Source organism: Canis aureus, chromosome 1 (genome assembly GCF_053574225.1).
Source record: "Canis aureus isolate CA01 chromosome 1, VMU_Caureus_v.1.0, whole genome shotgun sequence".
NCBI lineage: Eukaryota > Metazoa > Chordata > Mammalia > Carnivora > Canidae > Canis > Canis aureus.
In genome coordinates this window covers 107754931-107779989 of record NC_135611.1, presented here as the reverse complement: position 1 = coordinate 107779989, position 25059 = coordinate 107754931, and the positions used below count along the sequence as shown (strand labels likewise).

General features: G+C 41.0%; 2 protein-coding genes across 2 annotated transcripts in view; both read right to left on the bottom strand.

Annotated features, from left to right (window-relative positions):
* LOC144282246 (orphan sodium- and chloride-dependent neurotransmitter transporter NTT5-like) overlaps positions 1 to 3027 on the bottom strand; it is an 83861-nt gene extending 80834 nt beyond the window's left edge. The window contains exon 1 of the mRNA XM_077845671.1: positions 2930 to 3027. The gene's annotated coding sequence lies outside the window, so the exon portion shown is untranslated. The remainder of the gene's footprint in view (positions 1 to 2929) is intronic.
* Positions 1 to 24280, bottom strand: part of SLC6A16 (solute carrier family 6 member 16) — a 35877-nt gene extending 11597 nt beyond the window's left edge. Inside the window, exons 1-9 of the mRNA XM_077845631.1 lie at positions 24191 to 24280; positions 22978 to 23033; positions 12668 to 12769; positions 11073 to 11578; positions 10524 to 10681; positions 10216 to 10342; positions 9834 to 10009; positions 9260 to 9370; positions 8856 to 9097 (exon numbers count right to left, since the gene is read on the bottom strand). Of these exons, the coding sequence (XP_077701757.1) occupies positions 8856 to 9097; positions 9260 to 9370; positions 9834 to 10009; positions 10216 to 10342; positions 10524 to 10681; positions 11073 to 11578; positions 12668 to 12672 (1325 nt within the window). The 5' untranslated portion in view covers positions 12673 to 12769; positions 22978 to 23033; positions 24191 to 24280. The remainder of the gene's footprint in view (positions 1 to 8855; positions 9098 to 9259; positions 9371 to 9833; positions 10010 to 10215; positions 10343 to 10523; positions 10682 to 11072; positions 11579 to 12667; positions 12770 to 22977; positions 23034 to 24190) is intronic.
* Positions 24281 to 25059: the final 779 nt, after the last annotated feature.

The window sequence follows — 25059 nt, the reverse complement described above, 5'->3', positions numbered from 1 at the left end:
AAATATGGTATTGGAAAAAAATACTCAGACAATTAGATCAATGGAATAGAGAGCCCAGAAATAGACTCACATATCTTTGAAAAAAGATCAAAGGCAATAAAATGGAGCAAAGATAGTCTTTTCAACAAGTGGTACTGGAACAACTGAACACTCACAGACAAAAAAAGGACTTAGACACAGACCTTACACACTTCATAAAAAATTAAAATAGATCACAAACCCAAATGTTAAATGGAAAAGTGTAAAACTGACGACATAGGAGAAAATCTAGATGATCATGACTATGGCAATAACTTTATAGAGACAAATCCAAGGGTATATAACGCATCAAAGAAATTACTGATAAGCTGGGTTTCATTAAAATTAAAAACCTGTTGTGTGAAAGATTTTACCAAGATAATAAGATGAGCCACAGATTGAGAGAAAGTATTTGTAAAAGATACATCTGCTAAAGAACTATTATCCAAAATGCATAAAGAACTCTTAAAAAAAAAAAAAAAAAAAAAAAAGAACTCTTGGTATCCCTGGGTGGCGCAGCGGTTTAGCGCGCCTGCCTTTGGCCCAGGGCGCAATCCTGGAGACCCGGGATCGAATCCCACATCGGGCTCCCGGTGCATGGAGCCTGCTTCTCCCTCTGCCTATGTCTCTGCCTCTCTCTCTCTCTCTCTGTGTGTGTGTGTGTGTGACTATCATAAATAAATAAAAATTAAAAAAAAAAAAAGAACTCTTAAAGCCCAGCAATAAGAAAACAATCTGATTTGGGCCAAAGAACTTTTTTTTTCAAAGACCTTTTTTTTTTTTAATTTATTTTTTATCAAAGACCTTAATAGATACCTCACCACAGAAGATATACAGATGGCAGTATAAAAAGATGCTCCATACATCATAGGTCATCAGGGAAAAGCAACCTCAAACAAGGAGAGCACCACACTATTATTAGAATAACCAAATCCAGATGACTAATAACACCAAGTGCTGTGAGGTTGTGGAGCAAAAGGCATCTTCATTCATTGCTGATGAGAATACAAAATGGTACATCTACTTTGGAGGGGAGTTTGGCAGTTTCTTACACAAATAAACATACTCTTACCATACAATCCAGGAACCGTACTCTTGGTATCTATCCTAGAGAGCTCTTTTTTTTTTAAGATTTTATTTATTTATTCATGAGACACAGAGTAAGAGAGAGGCAGAGACACAGACAGAGGGAGAAGCAGAGACACAGGCAGAGGGAGAAGCAGGCTCCATGCAGGAAGCCTGACTCGGGACTCGATCTCGGGACTCCAGGATCATGCCCTGGGCTGCAGGCGGCGCTAAACCGCTGCGCCACCCGGGCTGCCCAAATAAATAAAATCTTAAAAAAAAAAAAAAAAAAAAAGGTTATGTGGTAAAAGAAGTCAGAAATAAAAGGTCACATCATATTGTTTGATTCCATTTATACAAAATGTCAGAATAGGCAAATCCATACAAACAGAAAGTAGATTACTGGTTCCCTGGGGTTCAGAAGAGAACAGACATGATAGCTAATGGAATTTCTTTTGGGGATGATGAAAATGTTCTGGAATGAGATAACAGTGATGGTTGCACAGCCTTGTGAAAATACTAATAACCACAAACTGTACTTTAAAATGGTGAACTCTAAGCATGCCAATTATATCTTAACAAAGCTGTTACTTTAAAAAAAAACTTCTAGAAAAAAACGGAGAAAATCTTTGTGACCTTGGGGTAAAGAAAAATGTTCGAACCATGAACCAAAGTTTTGATAAATCAGATATAAAAATTATAAATGTCTGCTCATCAAAAGGCATCATTAAGAAAATGAAAAGAAAACCACAGACTAGGATATAATATTCACAGTATGTATGTTTGACAAGCAACTTGCATTTAGAATATAAAAAGAAAAAGAACTCTTCCAACTCAATAATTACACACAAATACACACACAGTTTTGAAAATAAGCAGTGGATTTGAAAAGACAAGAAACATAAAATGCCAACAGCACTTTAAAAGATGAACAACATCATCAGTCATGAGGGAAATGCAAATAAAAATAATAATGCCATACCACTACACATTTACTAGAATGGATAAAATTTAAAAGACTGATGTTATCAAGTATTGGCAAGGATTTGGAGCCATTGGAACTCCCATACCTCGCTAGTAAAAATGTAAAATTGGTAAAAACAACTTTTAAAACAATTTAGCAGTTTTTTGTGAAGTTGAACATACAGTAATCATATTACCCTCTCCTAGGTACTCATCCAAAAGAAATAAGAATATACCCACACAAAGTCTTATACATGAATGCTCATAGCTTCTCTACTCATTATAGCCCCAAACTGGAACCAATTCAAACACCATGAACAGGAAAGTGAATAAACACAACTGTGTAATACTCAAACAACAGAATACTTACTCAGCAAAAAAAAAAAAAAAAAAAGAAAAGAAACAAATCAAAAAGAAAAAAAAAGAGAGAAAAATAAAAATACCTCCAACAATATGCATTCATACTATATATATGGTATCCATGCATACCAAAAACATTATGCTAAGTAAAATAAGTCAGATATAAGAACGTATACACTATGAGTCCATTTACCCTAGAAATGGAAAATATAATTCATAGTAATAGAAACCAATCAGTAGGGCCAGGGTATAGAAAACAGAAAATATGAGTTCAAGAGAGCTGGATATGATGGGAAAATCTGACAAAACGGATGAAACAGACAATGAGGCAGAGGTAACAGTGAACAAGTAACAGGTGTGAATTTTTGGAAGTATTGAAAAACAGTAATTCACAGATATAAGGAGCCAAAAGAATCCCAAGCAAAACTAAAGAATTCCCCCTGAGATATATTATAATGAATTCATAGAAAACTTTAATAAAGAGCAGCAATCTTAAAAGATGACTTAGGAAAAGACTGGTTACCTTCACACTGATGGTTGAATGCCTAACAGCCATAAAGAAAGTTGGTAGACCGTGGAAAGAGCCAGAAAGGGAGTCCCAAATTCTCTGTATAATTTCTGCTCTAATCTCCAGCTGACCTCTGAATAACTCCAAAAAGTCCAATGAAAGATAAAAATGCTGAAATAAAATTTCAGTTGGTACATCCCACAGGGGAGAAAGTTTCCACTGTAAGTTCAGTCAAGTTAACTACCCGCCTAGTAAAACAACAAAATCAATACACATTTGAGAAATATAACAAAATCCAGAGTTTCTACACCATATCTACAATGTGCAAGATACAATAAAAAAAATTCTTGACACACACAAAGAGGAAAACATGACTCAGACTCAAGAGAAGACGAGGCTGACATTAGCAGACAAGAATTTTAAGTCTGTCATATGGATACTCAAGGACTTACAGGCAAATATACTTGTAAGGAAATAAAAAATCAAGATCACACAGAAAAAGAAAATTATAAAAAATAACCAAATGGATGTTTTAAAACCAAAAAAAAAAAAAAAACAGTACCTGAAATTTAAAAATTCAGTGGGTGGACTGAACAGAGGGAAGTTGATGAACTTAAAAGACAGATAAATAGTTATTATACAATCTGAAGAGTAGAGAAGAATCATATTTAAAAATAAAATGAACAGGGACGCCTGGGTGGCTCAGCAGTTTGGCACCTCCCTTCAGCCAGGGGCATGATCCTGGAGTCCCTGGATCCAATCAAGTCCCACCTTGGGCTCCCTGCATGGGGCCTGCTTCTCCTGCCTGTGTCTCTGCCTCTGTGTGTGTGTGTGTGTGTATCTTTCATGAATAAATAAATAAAACCTTTATATATATATATATATATATTTAATGAACAGGGATGCCTGGGTGGCTCAGTGGTTAAGCATCTTCGGCTCAGGGTGTGATCCGGGGGTCCTGGGATCGAGTTCCGCATTGGGCTCCCCACAGGGAGCCCGCTTCTCCCTCTGCTGATGACTCCACACCTCTCTGTCTCTCATGAATAAATAAATAAAATCTTTAAAAATATATATAATGAACAGAGCCTCAGAGACTTGTGGAGACAGTAACCGAAAGTCTAACATACATACATATAGAGTCAGAGAAGGAGAGTAAAGAATGAGGCAGAAAAAATATTTAAAGGAAAAATGGAAGTCATCTTCTTAAGTTTGGTTTAAAAAAAACGCATTTACAGATGTAAGCAGCTCAGCAAATCCCAAGCTGGATGAATATTGTTTTAATGGCTGCTTATCAGAAACTACATACCTCAAAGCACACTCTACTCTGCCACTACTGAATACAGCTAAAAACCTTACACAGAATACATGGATGAACTCTGAAAAGTAAATGGTAGCAAGCAGCTTGGGAAAGTAACATAGAATTCAAAGTACCACCAAATTAGTAGTGAGTTTCTAGTTACTTTTCCCTCAAACTTTCCCTCTCCTGATCTGGACTCAAAAGCAGCCTAAAACCAAGAAGTGCATATCAGGTGTGAAAGGAAAGAGTTACAAAAGAAGCCCTCTATTTTTGGTGCAGAGAATTAGAAAAAGGATGCAAAGTGTCACAGAGAATGGGGAGAAATCCCCCTGATTTTTGTTGCTTTTTTCTGTTTTATCACACACAATCCTAAAGCAACAATGGTGTTACAGCCATTGCTGGTGGCTGGATAAGTACCTCTAATTCTGAGACGGAAACCTTACTGTGTTTCTAAGAACATGGATAGTGTGGAAAATCCCTATTGCTTTTTTCAAATTTCTGTACTCACAATGCATGGCCCTGGAGGCAGATACAGCTGATAAAATGAGCAGCAGAATAGGGAAACTAAAGCCCTAGTTTTTTTTTGGGGGGGGGGTTGTTTTTTGTTTTTTAAGATTTTATTTATTTATTCATGAGAGAGAGAGGCAGAAACAAAGGCAGAGGGAGAAGCAGGCTCCATGCAGGGAGCCCAACTTGGGACTCAATCCCGGGTCTCCAGGATCACACCCTGGGTTGAAGGCGGCACTAAACCACTTAGTCACCGGGGCTGCCCAAGCCTAGATTTTTATTTATTTTTTTATATAAATTTATTTTTTATTGGTGTTCAATTTGTCAACATATAGAATAACACCCAGAGCTCATCCCATCAAGTGCCCCCCTCAGTGCCCGTCACCCAATCACCGCCACCCCCCACCCACCTCCCCTTCTACCACCCCTAGTTCATTTCCCAGAGTTAGGAGTCTCTCATGTTCTATCTCCCTCCCTGATATTTCCCACTCATTTTAGACAGAAAACTAGGTAGTGGGGCTTCTAAGAGCTGGAAAGTATCAGGGAGATTTCAGGTAAAAAGGAGCTCAAGAGAGTGATCCCATGAAGTATTAGGTGAAATCTTGGCTGCACATGATTGTATCTGACCCTAACCAGCATTATTTGAGAACTAGAAAATAGGGTATACCACTGCCCAGCTCCCAAACTACTGATGGCATACAACCAAGATCAATTCAAATAGCACTGCAAAGACTTTGAAAACTGAACTGACACTGAGACCACAGCTTGCAGAAGGTGGGTAGAAACCTGTACTTTAAATCTAACTGGGGGGATCCCTGAATGGCTCAGTGGTTTAGTGCCTGCCTTCAGCCCAGGGCATGATCCTGGAGACCTGGGGTCAGGTCCCACGTCGGGCTTCCTGCATGGAGCCTGCTTCTCCCTCTGCCTGTGTCTCTGCCTCTCTCTCTCTCTCTGTCTCTCATGAATAAATAAATAAAATCTTAAAAAAAAAAAGTCTAACTGGGTCAGTTCCCTCCTAAAACAAAACAAAAACAAACAAACAAAAAAGAATAAGAAAGAAAAAGAAACCTACATTTCCAAAGAACTTCAATAAATACAGTCTCACATATATTTAAAATAATCAGAATATAGGAGTCAACTGGGTGGTTCAGCTGGTTAAGCATGATCGGATTCTCAATCTCAGCTCAAGTCTTAATCTCAGGGTAGTGAGTTCAAGCCCTGTGTTGGGCTTCACACTGGGCATGAAGTCTACTAACTGAATGAATGAATGAATGAATGAATGAAATCTAACTAAACAAATAAAATAAAATAAATATTAAAAAATATATCACCAGGGCAGCCCGGGTGGCTCAGCAGTTTAGTGACACCTTCAGCCCAGGGTGTGATCCTGGAGACCCGGGATTGAGTCCCATGTCGGGCTCCCTGCATGGAGCCTGCTTCTCCCTCTGCCTGTGTCTCTGCCTCTCTCTCTGTGTCTCTCATGAATAAATAAATAAAATCTTTTTAAAAAAAATCTATCATGGAAAAAAAAAATCTATCATGGGCAGCCTGGGTGGCTCGGTGGTTTAGCGCCGCCTTCAGCCCAGGGCCTGATCCTGGGGACCCAGCACTGAGTCCCACATTGGGCTCCCTGCATGGAGCCTGCTTCTCCCTCTGCCTCTCTCTCTCTCTCTATCTATCTATCTCTGTGTCTCTCATGAATAAATAAATAAAATCTTTAAAAAAATCTATCCCCATACAAAAGATGTAAGAAAAACACTAAGTAGATGGGCACCTGGATGGCTCAGTGGTTGAGTGTCGGCCTTTGGCTCAGCATGATGCCAGGGTCCTGGCATTGAGTCCCACATCGGACTCCCCATGGGGAGCCTACTTCTCCCACTGCCTATGTCTCTGCCTCTCTGTCTCTCATGAATAAACAAATAAAATATTTTTAAAAATACTAAGTGGAACATTTATAACTAAAAAGCAAGTAACAGAAAGTTCACTTGATTGGCTAAATAGTGGAGTGAAGATGACAGGGGAAACAGTTAGTGACTTTAAAGATAAATCAATAGAGAGTACCTCTTTGAACAACAGACCCAAAAGAGTGGGGGGAAAATATACAGAGCCTCAGAAACTTATGGGATAATAGCAAAGGGTTTATGATCTGTCATCAGAGTCCAGAATGAAAGTTGAAAGAGTGCAATGCAGAAAAAAACATTCAGAGAAATAACAGCTGAAAATTTCCCATATTTGGCAAAGTTATAAAACTTTAGATTCAAGAAGCTCAGTGCACTGCCAACAGGATAAACTCTAAAAACCTATGCCCACACACATCAAAATCAAACAACTTAAAACTAAGCATTAAAACTACATAAATGGGGATCCCTGGGTGGCGCAGCGGTTTGGCTCCTGCCTTTGGCCCAGGGCGCGATCCTGGAGACCCGGGATCGAATCCCACGTCGGGCTCCCGGTGCATGGAGCCTGCTTCTCCCTCTGCCTATGTCTCTGCTTCTCTCTCTCTCTCTCTCTGTGTGACTATCATAAATAAATAAATAAATAAATAAATAAATAAATAAAATTAAAAAAAAAAACTACATAAATGGACACACTAAATGACATTGTTTTACAGGGACTCCTGGCTGACTCAGTCATAAAAGCATGTGACTCTTGATCTCAGGGTTTTGAGTTTGAGCCCCACGTTAGGTGTAGAGATTACTTAAATGAAACTTTAAAAAAAAAAGAAAAAAGTTACTTAAAAAAAAAAAAACTATATTGTACGGGCACCTGGCTGGCACAGTCAGTAGAGCCTGCAATGCTCAATCTTAGGGTCATGAGTTCAAGCCCCACGGTAGACATGGAGCATACTTAAAAAAAAAATCTATATTGCTTTGTATACATTACAAAACTGTACTGTCTAGATATGCATACATAGATAATAAAATATAAATAAAAACAAAGAACTAATTATCATAAAAGCCAGGATACTAGTTGGGAGGAAAGAGGTTAAAATTAGAAATACATAGAAAGCTTCTAGGGTCATTCTAGTCTGTAACATGGGTGGTGCTTATTTTATAGTTATTTATACTGCACTTTTTATTTTATGTGTGTTTCTATATGTACGTAAGTATATCTTAATAAAATGTTTTTAAAACATTAAAAAAATGCCATTATACTCCCACCAGAATGGCAAAATTTTAAAGTTTGACCAAGTCTAATCAAATGTGCAGAAAGTGGACTATGTGGAATTCTCACACATTATAAACCACTTTGATAATGAGACAATATATGGTAAAACTGAAGGTATGTAACCCCCTACCCAGCAGTCCCATTCCTGAGCATATACCCTAGAGAACTCTCACGCATATGCACATGCGTATGCCCAGGTTTATTTTAGAATGCACTGGTTACAATTAGCAGGAAAAATTCAGTAGGTGTGCCTCCTCTTGGGAGTTCTTCTCTGACTAGCCTAGTCAGAATTAATGGCTCTGTCTTTTGTCCTCCCCATCATCCCTTCTATTAGTTATCATGAGCATACAGTGTTCAATTATGTAATTCCCCCCACCTCCTCCCTCCAAAACTGAAAACCCAATGAAGGCAGGAACTGTGGTCTGATTCACCCCTCCATATCTCTGCGGTACACAAAGAATACTTTCTAAATGTCCCACGGGTTCTTTTGAAATTAATGCCTGAAAAATGAAAAATAGGGGTGCTTTTGAAATTAGTGCCTGAAAAATGAAAAATAGGGGTGAGCAGACAATAAAGCTTCTGTTTCTGAGAGTCCCTTTAGGGTTTAAGTATGATAGACTGACAGAAATCTTTAAATATAGAAGTTGAAAGTTACAAGTGAGGTTATTCAGGAAGTGGAAAGTTCTCTAGATCTTGAATGCTTGCGACTTTTAGCCTATCTCTGTGGTGGCACTCTGGACAGCGGCAGTCTCTGAGGTTGAAGATTTCTAGGGCCAGAAAAGGGCTTGAAGCAAGAAAATATATGACGAGGATTCTATTGTCTGCTTTTTGCTCCAGGGGAGTAGAGGCTTGCAAGTGCACCTGAGGTTGCCAGGTGTGAACAGGAGTCTTTACAGCACCTTGAAAGTTAGGGGCTCTGGGCTTTGTAGTTCCCTGGGACTAGGACCCTCCCTAAGGGGCTGGCCTTACTTCTCACTGCAGCGGTGCGTGATAACTGTAGCCCAGAAGCCCAGGACACAGAAGGAAAAAGATGTGACCAGCAGCATGGTGAACAGGTTGACCAGAGCCACAATCAAGGCATCACTGAGACAGTTGGTGGATGGGTACATGTGCGAGGATAAGGAGACAACAGGGCCCAAGCCTAGACCCAAGGCAAACAAGACTTGATTTCCTGCTTGACACCATACATTCATGTTGTACATAGCTGATATCTAAAAAGAACACAAGTATAAGGGGAAATGTCAAAGAAGGAGAGGTGTGAATCTTAACAGAAATGGGTTGAAGGTCACAGGTAAATAATAGGGAAAGGACACCCTAACAATAGACAGATGTCCTCAAATGCCTGATAGGGGAGTGAGGGAGACTTACTTTACCTTGACAAGCATCAAATGTTGAAAGCCAAATGCTGCCCCTTCCAGCAGTAGACTCCGGAAGAGGAAACAAAGGATGATGAAATAGGGGGCTGGCACCAGGACCAACATTATCTGAATTGAGAACAGAGCATATCAGCAACCATGTATCAGTGGGAAGAACACCAACAGTCAGCAGGGATCAAAAGTGCTGAGTCAGGGGACACCTGGGTGGCTCAGAAAGTTAAGCTTCTGACTCTTGGTTTTGGCTCAGGTCATGATCTCAGGGTCCTGGGATTGAGCCTCACATTGGGCTCAACCCTCAGAGGGGAGTCTAAGGATTCTCTCTCTCCCTTTCCCTCTATTCCTCCTCCCACTCATACGTGCTCTCTCTTCCTCTCTCTCTAAAATAAAATAAATAAATAAAATAAATAAATAAATCTTTTTTTTAATGCTGAGTCAGAAATTAGAAGACAGTTTTCAGCAAAGGTTAAGGGCTACGAGGAGTCAAACACCAGAAGGAATGAGATATTAGGAGATAAGTGAGAACAATGTTGGATGATGTCTAAGGCATCTGAGAATGTCAATGTTGGCTTACCTTCCCAGTGGACTTGAGCCCATTAATCATGAAAGCACCAATAAGACACCAGGACACCAATAAGAACAGGTTCAGACTGAAGACTGGTGACCCACCATCCTCAATTCTGTCTGAAGCTTTCAAGGTCAGCCGGTACCAGAAGTACAAGGAGGGAGTCGTCCGTGCACATTCGGGATCTGGGGGGACCTGGCTTTGGACATGCCTGCTAGACAGGGTGACCCCTCCCTTCTTCCTTAGCCCTTCCCTCACTTCCTGCTACTTCTTCCTCTTCCCATTTCTTCGTCTTTCTATCTTCCTCTTCATCTCTCCCCATTCCTTTATCCTCTTCCAAATTCCCTTCTAGATGTTTTCCCCTTCTCCTCCTCTTTCATTTCCTCCTCACCAAAGTCACTGGAGTTCTCCAATAAAGGACATTTTTCCCATGGAACTGGAAACTGGAAGGACTGGCTCAAGTAGAAGAGGGTCCAGACATTGATCACATTCAAATACAAGCCAGTGATGAAGCATACCTAGGAGTCAAGGGGAAGGTAGCTGGGAGGAAGGATGAGGACAGGAAAAAGGAGGGGATTTGACAGAGGACTGGGGACTTGAAGGGAGTTGGCCCATGGAAGTGACCCATCCCAGGACAACAAACAGTTGAGGTGGGAGTGGGGTGTAAAGGGTAAGCATGGGCGGCCCAGGACTCCTCACCATGAAGCTGGTATACCCCACACCACCAATCCAGGCGCTGATGACCTTCCATACACCAATGCTGCTCTGACGTATCCTCTGACCAGCTGCCATCTCCAGGAATAGAAGAGGAACCCCAACCAAGAACAGCATGAGGATGTAGATGATGAGAAAACTGCCTGTGCAGGAAGTCAGGAGAGGCCACCTGGCTTTTCAGTGCCTGGACTTCCTTGGGAGTCCAGGAAAACACATTCCGCATCAGTGACCCCCCTCAGGGCCACAGATAATCAGGGATCAACTGTTTCTACATCCTTCATAGTCCCAGGTGTCCCTTGGGTCCCCAGTTCCTGGAAGACTCAGATGCCTAGTTTCTACTCCCAGTCACCCCAACCCAGGCCTCCGGCCCCTTGTATTCTGATACCCTACACCTCTTAACCCTCTTATGATCCTAGGTGTTCAGTAATGTGACTCTATTTGGCTCACAGTACCAAGCTTCTAGCCTCTACAGATCCCAAAGACCTTAAGTTTAAAACCTCCTGTGGATCCATGATTCCTGGTCCCCAGACTTACAACCTCCATTGTGAAGCCACAGGATGAAAAAATGCCAGAGACTGCTTATCTTCATGGAGTAGCCCACTTGAGTCAGAATGTACTCAATCTTATTGGACCAGCATGGACGAGTAAAGAGGATCTCACACTTTTCCTTCTCTGTAGCTTGAACCTTCTCAGGTAAGGGTTTCTGTTTCAGGGCTTGGGTAGCATCCATCTCCAGTACAGAGGTGTGCCTGGTTTGGCTGGCTCTTCTGTGGGCCTCACTAGCCTGAATCTCCCAGGCCTGGGCCTTCAATACCCGAGCCTTGAAAGCCTGAGATTCTGAAACCCTGAGCATCTGATGCCAGTTAGCTGTGCTCTTATCTTCCCAAGACTTGATTTCATGGAGATTCTCAGAAAACTCTATCTCAGTAGATAAATTTGTCAGTGAAGATTTTGAAGCCTGGGCCTCTGTCTCCATTCCAGGCAGACTCTCTGGAGCAGCTCCAGCTCTTTCAAGGGGGTGTTCACCTTCCTGAGTAGAGCTTAAGGACACCAAAACCTAGATTTAGACTTTAGAGTTAAGAAATGACTTCCAAAACAATCCCCAGCACATCCTCAAAGCAAATCTTTCTGTCCCTATTGCCACTGAAATTCAAAGCATACAAAAATCTCTTATATAAGTCTTACCTCTTAGAAATGTTTTGGTGCAAGGGATAGGGTCAAGATAGCCAAGCTAACAGTTGGGAACTGAACTCAAAGGGTTTCTGAAACATTGAGGTATACTCCCTACAGAGGGAAGTACCATTTATAGTGGCTTTTGAATCAAAGAAACAAATTTAGGGGCACCTGGCTGGCTTGGTCAGAAGAGCATGTGACTCTTGATCTTGGGGTTGTGTGTTCAAGCCCCTGCTGGGTGTAAAGACTATATAAATTTTAAAACTTAAAAAAAAAAAAAAAGAAAGAAACAAAAGAGAGTCAGCTAGCTGGCTTAGTCAGAAGAACATGTGACTCTTGATACTGAGGTTGTGAGTTCCAGCCCCAAGTTGATTGTAGAGATGACGTAAAAAGTAAAATCTTAAAAAAAAGAAACAAATTGTATACTATGTCTTCCTTATAACTTTAGGAAAGTTGCTTTACCTCTCTGAACTTTCTTATCTGTAAAACACCAGGTCTTTGCTCAAATATCACTTCACCAGAGATGTCTTCCCTGCCTGCCTATCTAAAATAGCAGCTACCAAGGTGCCTGGGTGGCTTGGTCAGTTAAGTGTCTGACTTTGGCCCAGATCATGATCTCAGGGTACTAGAATTGAGCTCCCTATCAGGCTCTATGTTCAGCAGGGAGTCTGCTTCTCCCTCTCTGCCTCTCTCCTCACTCATGCAGGCTCTCTCTCTCTCTCTCTCTCTCTCAAATAAATAAAATCTTTAAAGTAAAATCAAGTTAAATTATAATTTAAAAAATAGTAGCTACATACTCCCACTATTCTTTCCATCCTACTTCCTTTCATTTTTCATCATAGCATTTTTCACCTCCTGGTGTGATTACCTACTGAGTTTTCTTCTATTTATTGTCTATCTCCACCCCATACCCCACCACTGACTGCTCTATCCCCAGCAAAAGGACAGTACTCTACCTCATATCTGGGGTTACACTCCTCTCTGTTCTTTGTGCTTCTGCCACTCTGACCTTTTGCTGGCTCTTCAGATGCTCTACAATAGAATGGGCAAGGAATCTGCTGAAAAAGAAAAGAAAAAAAATACAGGATGTGGAAGAGGAGAAGAGAGAGGAAACTGGAGTTTTCTTTCAGAGGGGGAAGGAGCATGCCATCCAGAAGCAGAGACAGCAGGCAGCAGGCAACAGAGCAGCACTAGCACATCTGGGCCACAGGGCTAATCAGTTATGAGATATACTGTTTTGAAAGAATTCTTAGTAGCTGAAGAAATACTTATAATTCAATGATAGGTTAAAAAAAAACAAAACTAAGATGCATATTTCTGTCTTTAGTTCTATCTATACTACATTTAGAAGTGCAATGAGTAATATTCCTATATATAAATAATATTCCAATATAATATTGCTCCAATATATATATATATTTCTCAGCTATCAAAAATAATGAAATCTTAGGACGCCTGGGTGGCTCAGCAGTTGAGCATCTGCCTTTGACTCAGGGCGTGATCCCAGAGTCCCAGGATCGAGTCCCACATCAGGCTTCCTGCATGGAGCCTGCTTCATCCTCTGCCTATGTCTCTGCCTCTTTCTCTCTGTGTGTCTCATGAATAAGTAAATAAAATATTTAAATAATAATAATAATGAAATCTTGCCATTTGCAACAACATAGATGGAGCCAGTGTGTATTGTGCTAAGCGAAATAAGTCAGATAAAGACAAATACCACATGATTTCATTCATATATGGAATCTATGAAACAAAACAGATGAACATAGGGAAGAAAAAGAGAGATACACAAACCATAAGACAGAGTCTTATCTATATAGAACAAATTGAGGGTTGCTGGAAATGAGATATCTGGGAGGATGGGCTAAATGGGTGATGGGTATTAAGGAGGGCGCTCGCTATGATGAGTACTGTGTGTCATAGGTAAGTGATGAATCACTAAATTCTACTCCTGAAACTAAAATTACACTATATGTTAACTAATTAACATTTAAATAAAAACTTAAAAAAAAAATAGGGACGCCTGGATGGCTCAGCGTTTGAGCTCTGCTTTCAGCTCAGGGCGTGATCCCAGGGTTCAGGGATCGAGTCCCACATCAGGCTCCCAGAGGGGAGCCTGCTTCTCCCTCTGCCTGTGTCTCTGCCTCTCTCTCTCTCTGTGTCTCTCATGAATAAATAAATAAAATCTTTAACAAAAAAAAAACTTAAAAAAAAGATATTTGTTAAAAATAAGTGCAATAAAAGCAAAGGCTGAAAGAAAACACGTCAATACATAGAAGATAATAGGGCACAGGTATTTTTATATCTTTCTGATTTTAGTTTATTAAATTGTCTTTAAAAAGTATTACTTCTATAACCAAGAAAAATATGTATTGATAAGTAAGAATTAAAAATAAAAAGATACTGGGATCCCTGGGTGGCTCAGCGGTTTGGCGCCAGCTGAAAAGCTTAAAAAAAAAAAGAAGAAAGAAAGTCAGCATTTGGGGGACACCTGGGTGGCTCAGCAGTTGAGTATCTGCTTTTGGCTCAAGGCATGATCCCGGGATCCTGGATAGAGTCCCACACTGGGCTCCCTATGGGGAGCCTGCTTCTCCCTCTACCTATGTCTCTGCCTCTCTCTCTGTGTTTCTCATGAATAAATAAATAATTCTTTTTTTTTAAGTCATCATTTCGAAACCACTGAGAGTAGTAACTAATTCAAGCAAGAATCAACAATGTTGCTAACACAAGAAAGTTTGATGGGGACAAATAATTGTGCAGTATTAATTAACATATCTCCTCCAAAAAACAGAAAAGTAATATCTTCATAGTGTCAGACACCACCTAAGCCAAGTAATGAAAGCCAACTGATACCATCTGTCTCCTGATGTGAAATGCACTGAAAAGAACACAACATCATTTTGGTGATATTCCTGCCAAAAATGTTTTTTTTTTTAAAGATTTTATTTATTTATTCATGAGAGACACAGAGAGAGAGAGAGAGAGGCAGAGACACAGGCAGAGGGAGAAGCAGGCTCCATGCAGGGAGCCCAACGTGGGACTCGATCCCAGGTCTCCAGGATCACGCCCTAAGCTGAAGGCCGCGCTAAACCGCTGAGCCACCGGGGCTGCCCTTCCTGCCAAAAATGTACAAACATAATCTAATCATGTGGAAACAATCAGACAATCTAAACAGAGGGACATTCTATAAAGCGACTGACTTGTATTGATTAAAACTGTCAAAGTTGGGGGTACCTGGGTGGCTCAGTTGGTTAGGTGTCTGCCTTTGGCTCAGGTCATGATCTCAAGGTCCTGGGATCAAGCCCTGTGTCAGGCTCCCTGCTCAGTGGGAAGTCTGCTTCTCCCTCTCCCTCTGCCATTACCTCCACGTGTGCTCTCCGGCTCTCTCTTTGTTTCAAATAAATAAATAAAATCTTAAAGAAAAAAAAAACTCCAGGAGGACCCACTCATGGGGGTGGAGCACATTTTTGTGAGTTTGAACTCCAGGAGCTTGACCAGGTTCTCACAGAATATCTGATAAAAATCCCCTCATGCTTCTAGCAGGGGGAGGAAAAAGGAACCATACTGAAATACTCCAGGGCACTCTGTTCTTAACAAGGCCTGCCCTTGGAAGAAAGTATTTAACCAGAGCCTAGTCAGTGGGGGTAATTTCAGAGTCAAACTGACCTAGGGGATAGAAAACATCAACTCCAGCCCACTCCAAACATCCTGTCCCACCTAAGAGGGATGGAGAACAAAATCAAGAAACACATGAAATTTAGTCTAGAGGCATGGCTCCCTAAAAGACTGAGACATACTATAGAACATTTGTTCTCCCCAACACATTACCAACACATTATTAAAGGCCTATAACCAAAAAAAATAAAAATAAAAATAAAATAAAAATAATAAAGGCCTATATAAGCAGTTCCTTTATCCAGTCTGTGATGTCCAGCTATCAAGAAAAACTTACAAGTCATACAAAAGGCAAAAACCATAATTTGAAGGGACTGAGCATCAGAACCAGGCATGGCAGGAATGCTGGATTTATCAGACTGGGAATTTGAAAGAACTAGGATTAATTTCCTAAGGGCTTTAACAGGTAAAGTAGACAGTGTGCAAGAACAGACAGGCAATGTAAACAGAGAGATGGAAATCCTAAAAAAGAACCAAAAAGAACTGAAGAGATTTTTTCTAAAAACTGTACGAGAAATGAAGAATACCTTTAATGGGCTTACTAGTAGATTGGACATGGCTGAGGAAAGAATCACTGACCTTGAGGATATCTCAATAGAAACCTACAGAATTGAAAAGCAAATACAACAAAGACTGAATATCACCAGGCAGAAAATCGGTATGGATGTAGTGGAATTCAACATATCATCAATCAAATGGATTTAACTGACATCTGCAGACTACTTCATCCAAATAACAGAAGAATACATATCTTTCCTAAGACTATATCCTGGGCCATAAAACACCTTAACAAACAAAAGACAAAAAGTTATACAATGTCTGCTCTCAGTCTACAATTGAATTAAACTTGAAATCTAACAAAAAGGTAACTGGAAAATCCCAAAATACACGGAGATTAAACAACTCACTTCTAAAGAATACATGGGTCAAAGAAGAAATCTCAAGAGAAATTTGTAAATTTTTTTTTAAATTTTTTTTTATTTATTTATGATAGTCACAGAGAGAGAGAGAGGCAGAGACACAGGCAGAGGGAGAAGCAGGCTCCATGCCAGGAGCCCGATGTGGGATTCGATCCCGGGTCTCCAGGATCGCGCCCTGGGCCAAAGGCAGGCGCCAAACCACTGCACCACCCAGGGATCCCTGTAAATATTTTTAACTAAATGAAAATGAAACAAAATTTACCAAAATTTGTGGGACACAACAAAAGCAGTGCTTAGAAGGAATTTTATGGCACTGAATGCACATTAAAAAAGAAAAGAAGCTCTAAAATCAATAATCTAAGTTACTACTTTAGGAAACTAGAAAAAGAATAGAAAATTAAATCCAAAGTAAACAGAAGAAAAGAAATAATAAGAATTAGAGCAGAAACTGAAGACAGAAAACCAACAAAGAAAATCATTAAAATCAAAAGCTGGTTCTTTGAAAAGATCAGTAAAATTGATAAGCCTACACTCAGGCTAATTAAGGAAAAAGAAAGAGGACATAATTTATCAATATCAGAATGAAAGAGGAGACATCACTAAAAATCCCCACAGTCTCCATAATGGACATTGAAAGGATAATAAAGGAATACTATGAACAACTCTACGTCCATAAATTTGATAATCTAGATGAAATGGAACAATTCCTTAAAACACACAATCTTCGGGATCCCTGGGTGGCGCAGCGGTTTAGCGCCTGCCTTTGGCCCAGGGCGTGATCCTGGAGACCCGGGATCGAATCCCACGTCGGGCTCCCAGTGCATGGAGCCTGCTTCTCCCTCTGCCTGTGTCTCTGCCTCTGTGTGTGTGTGTGTGTGTGTGTGTGTGACTATCATAAATAAATAAAAATTAAAAAACACACACACACACACAATCTTCAGGGACGCCTGGGTGGCTCAGTGGTTGAGTGTCTGCCTTCGGCTCAGGGCATGATACTGGGATCCCCGGATCGAGTCCCTCCTCAGGCTCCTTGCATGGAGCCTGCTTCTCCCTCTGCCTGTGTCTCTGCCTATCTCTCTGTGTCTCTCATGAATAAATAAATAAAATATTTAACAAAAAAAAAGATACAATCTTCCAAAACTGACACAAAAAGAAGTATGAATAAGCCTGTCTCTATTAAATAAATTGGATAGGGACGCCTGTATGGCTCAGCGTTTCGGCAGCTGCCTTTGACTCAGGTCGGGATCCCAGGATCCCGGATCAAGTTCCAAATCGGGCTTCTGCGGGAAGCCTGCTTTTCCTTCTGCCTGTGTCTCTGCCTCTCTCTCTGTGTCTGCCATGAATAAATAAATCTTTTTAAAAATTAGATAAATAATAACCTTCCAAAAATAATAATAACTTTCCAAAACAGAAAGTACCAGGCTCAGATGCATTCACTAGTGAATTCTGTTAAATATTTAAGGAAGAAATTACATCAATTCTCTACAATCTCTTTCAAAGGATAGAAGCAAGGGAACACTTCCACTTCATTCTATGAGATAAGCTGACCCCAATACCAAAACCAGACAAAGACATTACAGAAAAAGGAAGCTACTGACCAATATCTCTCATGAACATAGGGGCAAAAATCCTCAACAAAATATTAACAAATCCAACCCAACAAAGTATAAAAAGGATTACACAACATGACCAACCAAGTGGCATTTATCTCAAGTACGCAAGGCAGATTCAACATTCAAAAATAAATTAATGTAATCCATCACATTAACAAGCTAAAAAAGAAAAATCACAGTTCTGTCAATAGATGCAGAAAAAAGTATTTGACAAAATCTAACACGATAAAAACTATCAGTTAACTAGGAACTAGGCAACTCCCACAACTTGATAAAGAATATCTACAGAAAACCTACAGCTAATGTCATTCTTCTTTTTTAAGATTGTATTCGTTTTGAGAGAGAAAGGGAAAGAGAAAAAAAAAAAAGAAAGAAAGGGAAAGAGACAGTGTTGGCAAGTGCACAGGGAGAGAGGCAGAGGGAAAAGAAGAGGAAGAGAAGCAGACTCCTTGCTGACTGTGGAGCCCTAAGCAGGGCTCCAAGTAGGGGCTCCATCTCATGACCCTGAGATCATGACCTGCACTGAAATCAAGAGTCAGACATTTAAATGACTGAGCCACTCAGGTGCCCCTAATGTCATTCTTAATGATGAGAATCTGGGAACTTTCCTTCCCACTAAGAGCAGGAAAAAGACAAGGATATCCCTTCTCACGACTCCTTTTCAACATCGTACTGCAAGTCCTAGCTAATGCAGTAAAACAAGAAAATGAAATAAAAGGCACAGAGATTTGGAAGGAAAAAGTGAATCTGTCTTTATTCCCAGATGATATGATAAACTATGTAGACAAGTCAGAAGAACTGACAAAAATGTCCTGAAACTAACAAGCAGTTAAAGCAAGGTGGTAGAATACAAGGTTAATGTGTAAAAGTCAATCACTTTCCTATATTCCAACAGTGAACAAGTAGAATTTGAAATGAAAAACATAATAACATTTACATTAGCACTCCAAAAATGAAATACTTAGGTACAAACTTAACCAAGTATGTCCAAAATCCATGTGAAGAAAACCAAAAAAAATCTGATGAAAAAAATAAAATACATAAATGGAGAAATATTCCATGTTTATGGATAGGATGACTCAATATTGTTAAAATTTCAGTACTTCTCAACTTCATTTATAGATTCAATGCAATCCCAAGCAAAATCCCAGCAAGCTATTTTGTGTATATTGACAAATTGATTCTTAAAGTTTATGTGGAGAGGCAAAACAACCAGGATAAGCAATATGATATTGAAGGAGAAGAACAAAATCGGAGGACTGATATTACTTGACTTCAATACCTATTGAAGTTGAGCAGTTGAGCGTCGGCCTTTGTCTCAGGGCGTGATCCTGGAGTTCCAGGATCCAGTCCTGAATCAGGCTCCCTGCATGGAGCCTGCTTCTCTCTCTGCCTGTGTCTCTGCCTCTTTCTTTCTGTGTCTCTCATGAATAAATAAACAAAATCTCAAAAAAAAAAAAACCTGGGACACCTGAGTAGCTCAGCGGTTTAGCACCTGCCTTTGGATCAGGGCATGAGGGAGGAGGCAAAGACATAAGCAGAGGCAGAACCAGGCTCCTCGCAGAGAGCTCAATGTAGGACTCAATCCCTAGACCCTGGGATCATGCCCTGAGCCAAAGGCAGACAACCAACCACTGAGCCACCCAGGCATCCCAATAAATAAAATCTTAAAAAAAAAAATTCTCTGTACTATCTTTGAAACTTTTCTGTAAATCCATAGTTACTTCAAAATAAAACTAAAAAGCTACAAAAATATATATATAACTAAAAATTGTCTAAAAATATACAAGGCTTTTATTAAAAATACAAAAACTTTTATAAAGAAATAAAAGAAAATTTGTGTTTTTATTTTTTTTTTTTTAGAAATAAAAGAAAATTTGAATAAATGAGGAGATATACTATATTCTTAAGTTCACCTCCAGTCTTTGCTATTTCTACCTATAGGGTATAAATAAAGTGTCCAGTCTTCTCTACAGTTTTCCCCTAAGCCAAATAAATAATTTTTTAAAGACTATTTATTTGAGAGAAAGAGAGAGCATACACATGAGGAAGCATGAGCAGGGGAGAAGGGCAGACGGAGAAGCAGACTCCCCAAGAAGCAGGGAGCCTGATGCAGGCTTGATCCCAGGACCCTGGGATCAGGGCCTGAGCCAAAGGCAGACGCTTAACTGACTGAGCCACCAAGGCACCCCCAAATAAATAATTTTTAAAAATTAAAAATGTGGGAAAATCAGCAACATTTCTGGAAACTAAAGTCCCATCATCATGTCAAAAACCAAGTTCTAAATAGAACCATATCAAAGTCACTAAAGAGGACAACTCACAACTCCTATTCCTAATAATGTGATTCAGTATTCACATTAGTTTCTTGAGCTGTTGTAACAAAAGTATCACAAACTGGGTGGCTTAAAACAACATAAATTTATTGTCTCACAGTTGTGGATAATAGAAGTCCAAAATCTAATCCAAAATCAAGTTAGCAAGGCCATCTTCCCTGAGAAACTTAGGGGAATCCTTCTTTGCCCCTTTCTAGTCTCTAACAGTTGGCTGACAATCTTTGACATTCTTTGGCATGCAGTTGGATAACTCCAACCTCTGCCTTCATCATTACTTGCCATTCTCCCTAGTCTCTATCATCACATGACCATCTTCTTATAAGGACACTACTAATATTGGATTAGGGGCCCAGTCTATACTAGTATGACCTATTCTTATCTACATCTGCAATAATCCTATTACCAAACAAGGTCACATTCTGAGTTGCAGGGGCTTAGAACCTCAACATTATGGAGAGGGGACACAATTTAACTCACAATAGCATTTCAGAAAATAAATTAAAATTATTGGGTATAACTATATTAAAATTCACTGGACAGTCTAAATAGCGTAATGGATATGACATAGCAAAGGGTCAATAAGCTTGAAGATGGATTGATAGAAATCATCCAATTTTTGAAAGAAAAAGAGAAAAGAAGGATGAAAGTCACAAATTCTTAGGGACTTAAAAGGCCAATCAAAAGGCCTAACAGTGGATAAGTGGAGTCCTAAAAGGAGAAGAGAGAATGAAAATAGGTCAGAAAAATATATTTGAGGGAAGCTTAGGGGGCTCAGCGGTTGAGCATCTCCCTTTGGCTCAAATTGTGATCCCCGGGTCTTGGGACCGAGTTCCAAATCCAGCTCCCCGCAGAAAGCCTACTTCTCCCTCTGCCTATGTCTCTGCCTCTCTCTCTCTGTTTCTCATGAATAAATAAATAAAGATGAAATAAAAATGTATGCAAATAAAAACAAAAAGAATTCATTACCAGCAGACCCACATTACAAAAAATGAAGACAGGCTTAAGACTGAGGGAAATGACATCAGAGGAAAAAATAGGAAAAAATCTTTAGGAAAAAATAAAGAGTAGGAAATGGGGTCCTGGGATCAAGTTCCAATGCAGGGCTCCCTCCTCAACAAGGAGTCTGCTTCTTCCTCTCCCTCTGCCCTTCCTCCCCTTACCCTCTCGCTCCCACATAAATATTTTTTAAAAGCCCCCAAAGTGGGGCAGCCCTGATGGCGCAGCGGTTTAGTGCTGCCTGCGGCCCAGGGCATGATCCTGGAGACCCTGGATCGAGTCCCATGTCAGGCTCTCTGCATGGTGCCTGCTTCTCCCTCTGCCTGTGTCTCTGCCTCTCTCTCTCTGTCTCTATGAATAAATAAATAGATAGATAGATAGATAGATAGATAGATAGATAATCTTTTAAAAAAATAAAAAATAAAAGCCCCAAAATTGCAAGTTAGAGGTTTTATACTAAATTTCAGATGTAAGACATTAAAAGCAGCAGGTGGTACAAATATTGGACTTACATGGTTGTAAAGTGTCTACATTTTACATAAATTGATAAAATATTAACTCTAAGTAGACTGTAAAAAGTTAATAATATGAATTGTAATTCTTAGAGAAACTGCTAAATGTTGCAAAAGAGTTATAGCTACCAAGATAATAGATAAATTAAAATACTAAAAATGATTCAAGCTATCCAAAAAAAGATAACAAGGGAGGCCTGGATGGCTCAGCAGTTGAGCTCTGCTTTCTGCTCGGGGCTGATCCTGGAGTTCAGGGATCAAGTCCCACATCAGGCTCCCTGAGGGGAGCCTGCCTCTCCCTCTGCCTATGTCTCTGCCTCTCTCTCTCTCTGTGTCTCTCATGAATAAATAAATAAAATCTTAAAAAAAAAAAAAAAAGGTAAGAGACATAGAACCAAAAAACTAACAGAAAACAAAAAAATAAATAAAATTGGAGACCCAAAACCAACCATATCAATAATTACATGAAATGTATTTAGTTTAAGCATTCCAATTTAAAAGGCAAAGATTGTCAGAATGAATAAAGAGACCCAATTATAAGCTTTTGGAGAGGGACGCCTGGGTGGCTTAGCAGTTGAGCATCTGCCTTTGGCTCAGGGCGTGATCCTGGGGTCCAGGATGGAGTCCCACATTGGGCTCCTTGCAGGAAGCTTGCTTCTCCCTCTGCCTGTGTCTCTGTCTCTCTGTGTCTCTCATGAATAAATAAATAAAATCTTTAAAAAAAAAAAAAGAAGAAAATATTATGACAAATTCATGCCAATAAACTTTACAACTTAGATGAAATGGAGAAAAATTCTTAAAAATACACATCAACAAAGTTTAAGTCAAACGAAATGGGAAATCCACACAATCCAATATCTATTAAATGAATTCTTTATCAAAACCCTTCCCACAGAGAACGTTCCAGGCCCAAATGGTTTCAATTAGTGAATTACATCAAGTATTGGGGGGAAAAAACCCCACCAACCTTATATAAGTAATTTCAGTAAAGCAGAAGAGGAAACACTTCCCAACCTATTTTACAAGTCTACCATGACCCAAATACCCAAACTTGAAGAAGCAAACAGAAAAGCACAAATCTTCATTCAAATCGTTCAAAAGTTAACCAAGTTGAGGAAGCTGGAGACATTCATGTAACAGTTGGCAGCTCACCTAAGAAGCACAAAAGTTTCATTACTACTGGATATTCTGCCCCCAGCTGAACTGCAACATACCTCAAAAACAACAAGAAGCACTTCTGATTTTCATACAATTCTAACTCTCGGTTCCGCTGGGGAGGAAAGACAGGAAAATTGTATTCATGAAAAATACTGCCACCTTTCTTTCTTTTCCTTTTTTTTTTTTTTTTTCTGAGATTGTATTTATTCATTTGGAGAGAGAGTGTGTGAGTGGGGAAAGGGGCAGAGAGAGGAAAAGAGAATTTCAAGCCCATTGGGCAAGCGCAGAGCGTCATCCAGAGATCATGACCTGAGCAGAAACCAAGGGTCAGACGCTCTATCCATCGACTGAGCCACCCAGGCGCCCCCAGCCACCTTTAACACATTCCCAAAGCATCTTCCTTAAAACAAGTTTTCTGGAGCTCCTGAGGAACTCAGTCCGCTGGGCGCCGGCCCGTGACTCAGGTCATGATCTGGCGTCCTGGGATAGAGTCCCGCATGGGGCTCCTGGCTCAGCTGCTTCTCCTTTCCCTCTGCCCCTCCCTGCCCCACTCATGCTTGCTCTCTCACTCTCTCTCAGAATCTCTCTCAAATAAAATATTTAAAGAAATAAAAACAAGTTTTCTGGCAAATAGGTAATAAATTAAACCCTTCCGTGAGAGCAATGGGTTTTGGCCACCGGGTCACCTATACAGCCCCGCGGAACCTCAGCAGAGCCTCGGTCCAGGTGGAGCCTCTGTGGAGGCCCCCCGCGGGGCCACATGCATCACCATTCCCAGCAACCAGTCTCCCAGGCCTCTGCCCTCTGGGGGGAGCGGGGCGGGGGCGACTTGGGGTTCCTGGACTACAAGCTCCAGGGAGGAAAGCGGGAGGAGCCAGGGTCAGCTTCCCCCAGGAGCAGGGGGGGAACTGCCCCTCACAGGCCCAGGGATGATGGCGCTGGCCCGGGTTTCTGCTGTCAGGGCGCCTGACCCACAGGGACTCCCGGAAGGACGGAGCCCCACGGCCGATGCCCCACGTCATATTCAGACAGGGAAGGGGCCCGGGTCAGTTTGCTGGGTCCTTGGGGGACCGGGGGGGGGGGCCCTAAATTGATCCCTCGGCTCTGCTGAGCCCCGACCGTCCAGGGACCTTAGCCTCGAAGTGCCGCCCAGCTTCGCACACCCCTCCCTGGAGCGGTCGCCCCCACCCCGGCCTGGAGCCCTGGGCTCTTCAAGGTGATCAGTTAGGAAAAAAATGAACGTGAAAAAGCCTCAACTGAGAAGCCTACCGAACAGGCCCTTTCAGGCCGGCTCGCGACTCGCTCAGCTCGCGCCTCCGGCGCAACCTTTCCCGCCGTCCCCTGCGCATGCGCCACCGACTCTTGTGCACCGACTACTGACCAGGTGGAGAATTGCGCCCCTCCGCCTCAATAAGTCCTTCTACACTACGCATGCGCTTGCCGCCCTCGGCCACTTACCCCCCCACTTGTATTACCACATTCCATTGCCTTGGCCTGCCCACTTACATCACTTCTCCCTTTATTTTATTTTATTTTTTTAATGATTTTACTTATTTATTCATAGAGACACACACAGAGAGAGAGGCAGAGGCACAGGCAGAGGGAGAAGCAAGCTCCATGCAGGGAGCCTGATGTGGGACTCGATCCAGGGTCCCCAGGATCAAACCCCGGGCTGCAGGCGGCGCTAAACTGCTGCGCCACCTGGGCTGCCCTATTTTATTTTTTTTAAGATTTATTTATTTACTTATTTATTCATGAGAGAGAGGCAGAGACATAGGTGGAGGGAGAAGCAGGCATCCATCCCACTACTGGGGTATCACGACCTGAGCCAAAGGCAGATGCTCAACCACTGAGCCACCCAGGCACCCCTCACTTTTTCCTTTATACCATACGCCCAACTCCCTTCTCTCTGCTCTCTCCAAACTTTTAGCCGCATCCCTGATCTGGAGCACGCACTTTGCTTCCACTGCCCTGAGTGAGGTGGAGATGAGGGTGAAGTGGGAAGCTTGTTCTTCCCAGTCATTTCTCTTGCCTTCAAACTTTTGGTATTTATTTAAGCTTCCCCTACTACTACCCAAACCTTAAATATATGTCCGACAAGACAGACATGGACCTTGCCTTCAGAGAGCTCAGAAACC